An 11,596-nucleotide genomic window follows, 5' to 3' on the forward strand; every position below is an offset into this window, starting at 1 on the left:
AAAGGTAAATTTATCAGTCATCATATCATTAGTCACAAGTGCAAGAAAAACCCATTTATTTCTGAAACTGAAACTGAATGACTGCAGTATAAAATCAGAAATGGATTATGAAGATCACTCCTCGAGGAAAATTGCAGCTCCACCACCTGGCTTTGACACAAACAGACTTTGTTTTTCCATCGCTGCCCTGCGTGGATCAGGGAGGTAGTATTCTTCTCTAACAGCTTGTAAGAAAGACTCCACCTTTTTACTGGGAACCATGGAAACGGCACAGCCTCCCCACCCTGCTCCTGTCAGGCGGGAACCCACAGCCCCTGACTTCCTGCAACCACGAGAAAAAACAAAAAGACAACATATTTCAGTATAGTGCTAAGTATGACACTTTAATACTATTATTCCTCTAGGAAAGATGTGAGGAAGGAGTTGCACGTACATCTACAGTCATGCTAGTGGTGTGAGGTTCTACTTACTGTAAGCACTCAGCAAAGAGCTAATGCTAACACGAGTAGAAATCATACAGCCCTTGAATGACTAAGTCCATCCTTACTGCTTCCAAAGGAACTGAAAGGGCAAGTAGCATCCTGGTTCTGCTATTCTGATGCACTTGATTAATTGATTGTCTTTTATAATTAGAACTGGGACACATGAGAGACTGTATGCAAACTAGATTATAGTTATAGTTATTATATTATAGTTTGCATTGTGCATTTTTATTAATTGAGATCTTTTTTTTGGTAAATGAACCTAAATACCTCTAAACATTCATTGGATAACATCCAGGTTTCTCTCCCAGGCTGTGCAGTAGTGGGTTAGTTTGCAGTACTCACAGGCAGATATCAACTAATTGGTCCAGTTCAGGGCAGCTGCACTCGTAGAGGTCTCTGCAGCTTGCGTGGCTTTGGTTCATCAGCTCTCCCAGTAGCCGCGTGGCATCGGTGGGTTCAGAGTCACACACGCTCTTAAACTGCAGGACTCGTGCAGCTTCCCCGTACACATGTTTGGCTCGTTGGTGAAGCTTGAACTGCGTCGCTGAGAAAAATAACAGGAAAAGTGTTCCAGCAAAACCCTTAATCTTAAACCTGTTTTCATGAAACTGGAAATGAAAAAAAAAAATCTAATGTGATGGAATAACCAAATACTTGACTATCAGCAGAAAATACTATATTAAGAGTTGCTTAGTATTTACAAGAAAAATGTTCTGAAAGAAAGAAATGTAGCTCATTTCACTCGGGTAGAAGAATTTGGTTGGCTGGAAATTTAGTTCACCTAAATAAAGGTTTTACTTACTGTCCTGAGTATTAGCGCTGAGCAGCTCTGTTGAAAACTGCTCCGAGGTGATGCCCAGCACCTTGCATATCTCCTCTCGGCTGTAAGGCTCAGGATGCAGCACCTCGGCCACCAGAGCCAGCATCTCCTCCAGGGAGGCCTTCAGCTCCATCTGAACATGAGCCAGCTTCAACAGCCTGCTCGAGTCCACACCCCGCGCCTGGGCCAGCATCTGAGTACACATCCACCGTGATGTTAACTTTGAATATTACAAACTTATCACACATGTTTAAAGTTTAAAGCGAAGCGTGAGGCTGTTCATCGCTGTGTTCTTGGGTTAAATGTTGTGCTCCGTTGCCTTTGAAAGAGCACACGAGTCAAACTAAATTCAATATTAAATTGAACCTCGGGAAACAAAACAACATATATAACAGATATTTCAGGAATGCATCATGGCAACAAATAGCACCTTTGTGGCAATCCGACACTCCACCACACGGATGTTGTAGTGAGAAGAAGCAGCTTTGTTCATCTCCACGCAGCAGTTGGAAATCACAAACACGGCACCATCAGGGAGTTTGACATCGGTAGCACGCAGGGGCTGGAACTCGATCAGCTTTGCCTGGCAGACAATTCAAAAAGTTTAGCCAGCAATACTGAAGTTATAATTTGTTTATTTAGTGTATTTTAGATGTGCCATATTCGTTAAACACAGGTCAATGGCGGTCGGGCTACATACAGTCCCTGCCTCTGCCAGGAATGAAATTGACTGGTCCATGCCTCCTCCCTCTGTGCCAATGTATCGCTCGCTTTTGGCACAAATCTCCGCAAGAGCCACCTGGTGAAATACAAAGTTTTCCTTGTTTAAGCAACAAATCCAGGAGAATGTCTAACTCATGAGGATTCACATTATAACAAATTAAAAGACAATATGGATTAGGAGTCATATTCTTTGTGATTAATTGTTCATTACCTGTTGAAAGCATCATTTTTGACTATTAACAAAAGAAATTAATACATGTTTTTGGTTTGGTTACAAAGAAGCTTCACCTTGGAGAGGGACTTTTGGTTTGCCTCCATTGTTACGAGGCCAGAACAACAAACTAAGGCACTAGAACTGGACAGGCCGGAGCTCGGAGGGATCGTTCCATCTACGACACAGGACATCCCCGCTAAATGGTTTAGCCCAAACTTCTCCTGAAAGAAAAAAAAATCTAAATGTATCATGTTACGACTTATGACGCATTTAGTACATGTTATAGTGTTCATTTTTTGCCATTCCATAATTTAAGAGTATAGAACTCATCACAAAGCTTACCTGAATACCTTTAACCCCACAGAGAAAATAATAATACCACTGTGGATCGTCTCTATCTATGGCAATTTCCTCTGAACACGACACACTGAAATCCCTGTATAATGACAAACAACAAGCTTTCTGAGAACACACACTCATAATGTACAGCTACCATTGAATAAATTACACAGGCCAAAAACAAACAAACAAAAAATATATATTTGGGGCCGTTACTATAAGTGTTCACATCTCACTTGTATTTAGGATTTGCGTTGGCCAGCTGGATCTTCCCTGAATCGTTCAGTGACACAGCTGTGAGGATATTCTGCTCGATGGCCATTGGAAGCACAGAATAGCCACAGTAATCAATATGTTCACCTGTTAATGTGACAAATATGAAAAAACGTATGTGACAGACCGTGTTTGACTGGTACCACTAAAAAAATTCCTGGATAAAAGCTGCAAACAAAATCATAATATTACCACAAATGTTTTACTTTGAAACAAGGTCAAAATATTAAGAACACCCACTGGCAGAACTACTATTATCTCCAGAGGATATATGGGTATACACTGTATTTATTCAACAGATACAAAATAGATGGAGCATATACAATAATGCAATCAGTATACAACACATGCCACATAAAGTATGAAATTACCTATTAGGTTTACCCTTCCAGGTGCAAATGCATAGAAGAGAGGAGATTCCCCATACTTTGACTCAAAGGTTTCTTTTAAGTTTTTCATCCTGCAAAATGACAAGAAAAGCAATTAAGTATCATAATATCATACTCTGAGAATCACTGCGTAACCTCGTTGCTTCTCACCTCTCGTTAGCAGCTATTTTTGTCTTTAACTTGGGCGGGTTTGTGGCCATTTCTACCCGTTTTAAAGTAATTGTGAGTCCACTTGTTGTCAGACAGGAGAGCTCAGAGCTTTCACATATCCGGGTTTAGATCAGCTGACTGTCACAAGAGGCTCCCGGATACCAAAATGCTGAACTCTGGTCGGAGCTCAGCTGAGTTTAGCGTCTGTCTACAAAGGAAGAGCTGACTCTGAAGCAGCTGAGGTAGCAGAGGCAAAATGCGGAAGTTAATAGACGGAAAGGAGGCGGGTCTTATGAGTCGACGTCCACAAATCTGAACGGAGTAACTCCATATACTGATGAGAACGGTCATTCATAAATTTGATGCACAAAGTTTCTTTTGTTTTTACAGTAGCCTACTTTAAATTAATTAGCTTTAATGTTAACGTCAATGAACTTCAGTAAAAAAATAAACAAAAACAAAAAAAGGTAATTAAAATAACAGAAATGTAATGCCATATTTTTGTGATCAAATTCCCAGGTTCGACTAACCTGATTATAATATCTATTTAGTAACCCTGTTCACGGTTATCTTGAAATTAGTTGCTATGTCACTGTTTAACCACACGATGGGAACATCAGATTGCTTTTTAAAAATGCCAGCGATGACGAAGTTTTCATAAAAGTGTGGCTTTGTTTGCACTTAAAAATTAATACATGTTGACCATGAATAAAAAAGGAGGAAAGAAAAACAAAAAATAACATGAAAGAGCAACAACAAACATAACATTTTATATATAATTTCCAAATATTCTCGATAACTACATTACCCATAATTCTAACGACTTTGTTACCATGGACACGGGGTTAACTAGCTCCGGGGTTCTCAGCAAGAAAAGAAATCTTGTAAATAGCTTCACCTGGTATGTTTTGTTACGCCAAAAAGCATTTAAATTAATATTTTCGTGTCGGTGAATTAGCGTCAGTTGTGGTGATAATGAGTAAGTCTGTGTGCAATCAGATTCTTAAATCTGCTCTGTCTCAAAGAGCCTCAGTGGTTTGGCGCTGCTAACGCGCGCGAGTTTTCAAAGTGGGCGAGTCTAACAAGGTACGGCTAGCAGGAGTTAGCTTTGTTCGCTACAAAGTTAGCTTCCATCTTAAATGTTCGTAAACTGGCCTATAATTTGGCATTAAACCTGCGTGTCTTATTAAACGTGTTGGGCATATGTTTCCAGAGCTCGGCTGGATCGTTTGTTTGGCATGTCCGGGTTTACCGCTGGCTAAAAAGCCTCACTGTTTTGTAATAAACAGTGCAGCATGGCTAACAGTTAAAGCTAATACTCAATAAAGGGTTACGCAGTTCAGCAAAGGAGACATCTGGCGTCTTTTAACTAACGGGTAAGCTTTGATATATATTTCTAGCTGATATCAATGCGTAATTTTAGTTAACTTGAGTTTTTAACTGCTGTCAAAGATAAATTAAGTTTTGTTGTTCCTGTTTTCCTAGGATCCCCTAAACGACCAGGAGGGTGTGCATGATGTCTATTGATTTTGACAGTGCTGCTCTTCAAACCCAACACGATGAAGAGGAATACGACCAAGAGGACTACGCCAGAGAGCAAGAGGTGCAACACTCAGATCTACAGCTTTTCAGAATTATTCAGATAACATCTGTCTGATAGTTGTGCATCCAGTTGTTGGACTGAGTTCACATTCGGCATGCACCCTGAATTTCTTAGGATATTTACAATAACAATTTGATGGATATTATTTATTTACTTTGTTATTTAGTGCCCACTTAGCTAACTGAGAAAGAATATTGTGAAAACACGATTTGTCTTTCGGCTCTTCATCTAATTGTCTTTAAACATATTTAGCCAGCTGACTCTGCTTGTTTCATCGCGCATTGGCTACAGCCATCATAGTTGCTGATATCAGTCAACACAGTAGAAAGCCTGTGCATGTTATTCAACATGCAAGAACACAACATCATGTCCAGCTAATGCTAAAATTACAAAATAATAAGAAGCCATTATTTATCTCAGCTTACTTTACATTTACTGTCACTGTGTACAGTGATTGTATGTTTACCAAATTGGACTACTACTGTTAATCTTACATTTCTCTTTGTGAGTTTGTAGTGCTGTCTGGGGAATCATTGACAAGTGCATTGTTTGAATTTCACAAGCACTGCCTGCTTCACAGTTACTCACTGTTATTACTCACAACTACAATCTGTTGTGCTGTGAGCTTGAGCTATTATTGGCTCAAGGAAAAGGCCTCCTTCCAGGTGTGTCACACTGAAACCAGCTCAGCCCTTTGGCTTCCCCACTTTCTATTTGGGTTACTTGGCTTCAGGAGAGAGAGTGAAGAAGCATTTGCTGATCTTATAGAGCTCAGCATAATGGGCTTTAAATAGTATTAATTAAATTGATTTTCATTTCATTTATTTTTATTTATTCTTTTTTTTTCTTTTTTTAGGCTATAACCTACTTATAATACACTAGCTCGTTATGGATAATGTCTGCCAGCAGTAACTGGAATGTTTCTGCTCCAGTTAACTTCGCTATATGTTTTGTCTAAACAATGGAGGTCTTTGGGAGGCAAACAAGACAATACCACAGGGAGCCGACAACATGCCAGGCACATTTTGGATGTTTTACACAGAAGGCCTTCTCTACAGGCAGATTAGGCTGGGGGTTATCTCGTGGTTTCACAGCTAAAGTAGAAATGCCTTTTCAAATTTTGTTGACTGTGTAAGTGGGATAATATGGGTCCTTTGGTTGTGGACACAGTGGAGGATCTGAGGAGTATTCAGCGGTCCTTATGGGAAGTAAGTCCAGCTGGCTCTGCTTGTTTCAACACACATGGCTGTTTGTTATGTAACTTTGGTTAGTCTGTTACTGAAGAGTTTGGGTTTTTTGTGTCATTTTATTTGTAAGAGTCAAAATATTAAACAAGGGTACATTTGAAAAGCCTTAATGAGAATCAGTTTTATGTCAAAGTAAATTTACACATATGGGTTCTAAACCAGTGATTAACATAGGAGTAAATTCACCCATTTAGGTCACAAAATACAAATACTGCCATATGAGCACAATGTGCAAATATTTAAATAGTAGACGTTTTTTTTGCCATATAAAGATTGGGCTACACTGTGCAGTGCTGTGCAAAATACAGTCGGAGAGTGCAAATACTTCCATGATTAATCATTTAATCAAAGTTTATCCTTAAATCTCATATGCAAACACAAAAAGCTTCTGAAAGTGTTTTAAGGTATAGCCTGAGTCATTTTGATTTAGTAAATCTGCACAGCATAATGTAATGATATTTAATATAACAAGTATTTCTCAAAACTGCAGCTAAATAATAAAAACACACTGCATAAGACTTTTACAGCCTTTTAAGCTGTCAGTGATTGCTTAGCTCTGGTGTTTTTTTCCTCTATCTTTGTTACTTTATAACTCATGGTGACTCATTTCCATGTGCTATTTTCTCTTTTTTTTTTTTTTTTTTTTTTTTTTTTTTTTTCCTTTCTCGCAGCTGCACAAGCTGCTCACAGACCTGCCTGATGACATGCTTGAGGACAGCATTGACTCTTCCTCCCCAGAGCTGGATTACACTGCCTGCAGTAATAAAAACACTGGCAACAGGTAACACATGTTGCTGCTGATGACACTATTGGTAATGTCACATTTCGAGAACTCTGGGTGTGGTTCAAGACAAGCAGATTTGTTGTCACTGCAACATTAGTTATCATTTGTTGTGCTTTCTCTACTTAGCCCACAGTCCAGCTGGACTCGGCAATGGTCTGATCATCCAAGGCCAGCCCCTCATACACAGGTAGAGTGTTAGCTTATGTTCAGTAGTAGATTTAGGGGCCTAGAATATTTTTGCCATTTAAAAAAAATACAACTCATAAATGGTGCATACAAAAAAAGTTCAAAAGGGAAAGAATCACTCTCTGTTATTGTCTCTCTAAAGAACTATGACGAAGGGTTGAACAATGAGTATGCATATAAGGACGGAGCTGCTCGTATTAATGGACATCGGAGTCCTCCTCAAAGTCAACCACTGCCTCACACCTGGAACCAGGATCATCAGTTCACACAAGCAGATTATACATGCACAAGCATGGGCACAGACAAAATGACAGAGACCAGTGATTTTTCCACCGAGTTTGAGTCTAAACCATACCCTCAGGGTGCCAGTAATCATGTGGAATATAATGGAGAAAGAGGATACATAGACAAGCAAAACCACCAATTTCAAGTGAGTGGACCATTTAATTTCAAAAGCGTCCAGAAGGTTGTAGCTGTTATTGTGCTGTTCTTTCCTTTAAAGTTTTAGGTCTTAATGCCTCCAAATCATTTGAATAAATAGTAACATGAAAGGGTTTCTAGTATTGTTTTTAAAAAAGCAGCATTTTATTCCAAAAGAATCATACATTACTTGTGTGTATGAAGTTTCCTCAAATGTCATTTTAAATTAACATCTTGTTATCTGGCAATTTGTAGTTTGTGCATTTTTATTTTTTTTATGTTTGTATGTTTTGTTTGTGTATTTTGTGTTTTTTTTTAAATACAGCAACATTTTCACTACTTTCATACTATGTTTCTATGTTTAAAGTCTGAAGTATGTGACAGAGGTGCAAATCAGTACAAGGTGAGCTACAATCCTCATCATCCTGCCCATCAGCCAAACATGTTTAAGCCACAGGCTGCTCCGCAAGGTCAGTTTGACCATCTGCAGAGAGATTTCCTTGACTCGACACAACGTAAGTCTTACTTTCATTGACTAAATAATATAACTGAGTACACTGACATGTAAATATAAACTATTTGATGAGATGTGTGCCTGTTTCGGGACTGCAGGTGGAGATTGTCAAGTAGCTTAATCTGTTACAAGGCATTTTTTTTTTCTTCTAGTTGTATGCATAGTCTAGCTGTACTGCAGAAAGGTGTAATTTGTATCGCCAGTGGTTTTAAAAAACAAACAAACATAAAACGACATTGCTTAAATTGAAAATGTCTTCACAATTAAAAATGACTAAAATTAAACACTAAATGATCTTTGTTTCAGAAAATGCTGACCGGGAGCAGCTTGCCCAGGTGCAGATTTTGAACAAAGCTCAACAGAGGCAAATTGAAGACTTGGAGCGAAAACTTGAGGATTCACGGCGTAACATGAGATACCTCGAGCATCAGTTTGTAATCGTCAAAGGTATGTTCAACTTTAAATGAGGGACATCTCACTTTGTTGCAGTACTTGAACAGTGATGTGATTTTGGAGATTTCTTTAATACTTTCAGGAAGAACATTTAATGTTGGCACTTAATTTTTTTTACAAGCATCATAATAATAATAATAATAATAATCCACTCAAAACCTTGGGCACTTGGGACTTGAGAGGGATTGTCAGTTTATATAACTGAGATTAGTAGAAGGAAATGTAAGTTTTTCTTTAGTTGGTTAAAACGTCTGCCCCCTTGTGGCTGTTAGTGATGTAGCACTTCTTGCCAGATGTACTGATGGTCCTTTTAAAAAATATTGTCCATAGATGAAAAGGACGGCCTAGCAGTAAGTTTAAGGGAAGCGAGTCGATTGATTGAAGAAGCCAAGGAAAGAGAGGTCCAAATGCAAAACAAGCTGAAGGCAATGGAGCAGCAAATACAGATCCTCACTGAGAGAGACCACGAGGTGTGTTCTGTGCTGACAAACACTGTTTTCATTCTATTTTCTTAGTTATTTAATGCTAAATTTAAGACAGTAATAATATTTAAGTATAACTATTAAAGAAACATGCGTTTACAGATTTAAGAATTTAATATGAAATTTTGCATACAAATGTGTCTAAACCAGCTCTGCTTACTGAAACATGATGCATGACTGAAACCTTTGTATGAGAATGCTTCTTTTTAGTGTATACAGCAAAGGTTTTCTTTTGTTTGCAGAACATGAAGAAACAGAGGGTGGCAGATGCTGCGGTAGACAGCATGAAGCAACAGATGTTGGAGCTTCGCCGTTCTGACACGCTGTCCAGAGCGTGGGAACAGCATGACAGAGACCTTGCCGTCATAAAGGAGAAGCATGAGGCTGCTCTGTTAGCCCTGCAACAGAAGCTGGACTCTACCTCTCAGGCTTTGAATGAACAGGTCTGGAGTTTTATTGACATAGTATTAGAAAATGGAACAAGTTAACCATAAGTCCATTGTTTGTCATCAGACAAATTTTGATCATATTATTATTATTGTTAAGTCAGGGTGTGTTTTTTGTTTTGTGGCTTCCAGCTTGATATTGGTCAGAAGTTACGGGAGCATGTGAAGCTGTTGGAGCGCCAGAGAGAAGAAGAGCAGCTGGAGAGAGCCAGAGTGGTGAATGCACTCACTCAGCGTCTGGAAGAGAGTCAACAACAATGTGCCAAGCTGCTGCAGACAAGTGTGTGAACTCCACATGAACATTACTGAGCAGCTGACACCCACATTACCTTATTCTTGCTCACATTTAATTGATCTAATTATCTGTTTTTTATTTTCAGATTCAGTGCAAGAGATGAGTCAAATGCAAATCAAACTACAGCAGGCACTGTCAGCCAAGGCCCTGAGTGAGAACATGAACAAAGTTTTACAGGTTTGTCCTCAGATTTTTCTAAAGCACAACTACTTCTGTGACTTCTGATGAACAAGCTGCACAAATGTTTTGTGTTTTTCCATTTTCACCCTAAAGGAGGATATGGCTGATCTCAAGGAGCAGATCGCTCTGTATGAATCTGCAGTGAAGCACGGTGTCATTGTGATAGACCTAAGCAGCAACTCGGAGAACCAGCTGTCTGAATCCTGTGTGGATTTGGGGTTGAAGAAAACAAACAGGAAAAATGGCACACTTAATAGGTAACCGTGTGAATACAGACCAGTCATTGTGATCTGTATCTCTTCCCCTCTTGGGCTGAACTCTCCAGAGTAACCTTTGGAAACACATCTTTCTGTTGTTTTGTCAGTACTGCTTTGGCTCACCTGTCAGACTCTAAGCTGCCTAAGGATGAGGCTTTAAGGTTGCTACGAGTAGAGATGCAGCGCTGCCTGGGTAGTTTAAAGGGGAAGCGGCAGAAGATCAACCAGCTGCAGGAGGAGCTCCAGCAGTGTCAGCGTCGAGTGAATGAAATGCAGATTGAATTAGATGAAAAAAAACTTAACTCTGAGGTGAGCGCTGACTCCTGAAAATTGTTACTTTTCTAAACTTTGGTTAATTTTATAAAAGGACTAAAAGTGGGTGGGATTAGGTGACTGATGCAGACATTTTTGATTTACCCAGATGAAAGAAACCAGCCAGAAGAAACATCAAGACATGACTGGAGACTCTCAAAAAGAGTTGATGAGGTTACAGGAGGACAAAACACACTTGCAGGAACAAGTGGAGGTGGGTTGACGTTTGTTGCCAGACTAATCATGTTCTTAGTTTTTTGGCTAAGTCACAAAAGACTGTTGTCTTCTCCAAACTGCAGCTGCTAGAAAAGAAGAATCAGGAGCTGAAAGAAAACGAGGAAAAACTGAAGTCTGCCAATTCTGAGTTGTGCACCAAAATGAGGGAAATGATCCAGGAGCTCGACCAAGAAAAGCAAGAAGCTGCTGAGAGGTAAAGTTGACTCTTTCTCTTCCTCCTCTTTCTTGGGGCACGTGTATTTTCCTGTTATGTGTATTTATAAGTATATGTGCTTCTTTTGCTTAGATCTGAGCGGATTCATCAGCAGTACAGGAATGATGTGGTTAACAGGATCAGAACAGAACTCATGCTGGAACACGATGCTCAGGTAGAGCGGCTGACGACACAGCACCAGCAGCAGCTTCAGCAGTTACAGTAAGTCTCCTGCATCTCATGCTAAAAATATAGTTGATTTCAGACTTTTGTGGATATTTTTCTATTTTTTCCACAGAAGCCAGCTCTCTGAAGCTAATGATAAGATGCTGGCGGTACAAGAATGTTACATATCTGTCTGCAAGGAGAAGGACTTGCTTGAAGAAAGCATCCGCAGCAGAGAGAAGGAGGAGAAGTTGATCAGAGAGGAGAGTGGCACAGCTATGCAGAAGCTGAGAAGTGAGCTTGAGGCTCAGCATCAGGCCTCAGTTATGGAGCTGAAAGCTGTCTGGTCCAAAGAGAAAGAGGCTGAGTTCCAGCAAACACTGACTTCTCATTTAGCTTCCACTGAGGCTGCATGGAAGGAGGAGTTGC

General features: G+C 39.6%; 2 protein-coding genes across 2 annotated transcripts in view; one reads left to right on the forward strand and one right to left on the reverse strand.

Annotated features, from left to right (window-relative positions):
• Positions 1-43: 43 nt before the first annotated feature.
• Positions 44-3,640, reverse strand: galk2 (galactokinase 2). Its single transcript, XM_080875414.1, has 10 exons — positions 3,394-3,640; positions 3,226-3,314; positions 2,818-2,941; positions 2,585-2,678; positions 2,317-2,463; positions 2,006-2,104; positions 1,736-1,888; positions 1,288-1,498; positions 828-1,029; positions 44-322 (listed from the first exon to the last, which is right to left on the reverse strand). Exons 1-10 carry the CDS (start codon positions 3,441-3,443, stop codon positions 115-117), a joined length of 1,377 nt encoding a protein of 458 aa, XP_080731540.1. The 5' UTR covers positions 3,444-3,640; the 3' UTR covers positions 44-114.
• Positions 3,641-4,215: 575 nt separating this feature from the next.
• cep152 (centrosomal protein 152) overlaps positions 4,216-11,596 on the forward strand; it is a 13,227-nt gene continuing 5,846 nt past the window's right edge. Inside the window, 17 exon segments of the mRNA XM_080875412.1 lie at positions 4,216-4,769; positions 4,879-4,996; positions 6,915-7,024; positions 7,154-7,214; positions 7,356-7,643; positions 8,001-8,148; positions 8,454-8,594; positions 8,931-9,070; positions 9,325-9,525; positions 9,661-9,808; positions 9,909-10,000; positions 10,097-10,260; positions 10,368-10,569; positions 10,682-10,786; positions 10,872-11,002; positions 11,096-11,224; positions 11,301-11,596. The exon segment at positions 11,301-11,596 is cut by the window's right edge and continues 5 nt beyond it. Of these exon segments, the coding sequence (XP_080731538.1) occupies positions 4,907-4,996; positions 6,915-7,024; positions 7,154-7,214; positions 7,356-7,643; positions 8,001-8,148; positions 8,454-8,594; positions 8,931-9,070; positions 9,325-9,525; positions 9,661-9,808; positions 9,909-10,000; positions 10,097-10,260; positions 10,368-10,569; positions 10,682-10,786; positions 10,872-11,002; positions 11,096-11,224; positions 11,301-11,596 (2,446 nt within the window). The 5' untranslated portion in view covers positions 4,216-4,769; positions 4,879-4,906.

The sequence above is a fragment of the Rhamphochromis sp. 'chilingali' genome, assembly GCF_963969265.1.
Source record: "Rhamphochromis sp. 'chilingali' genome assembly, chromosome: 2".
Taxonomy (NCBI): domain Eukaryota; kingdom Metazoa; phylum Chordata; class Actinopteri; order Cichliformes; family Cichlidae; genus Rhamphochromis; species Rhamphochromis sp. 'chilingali'.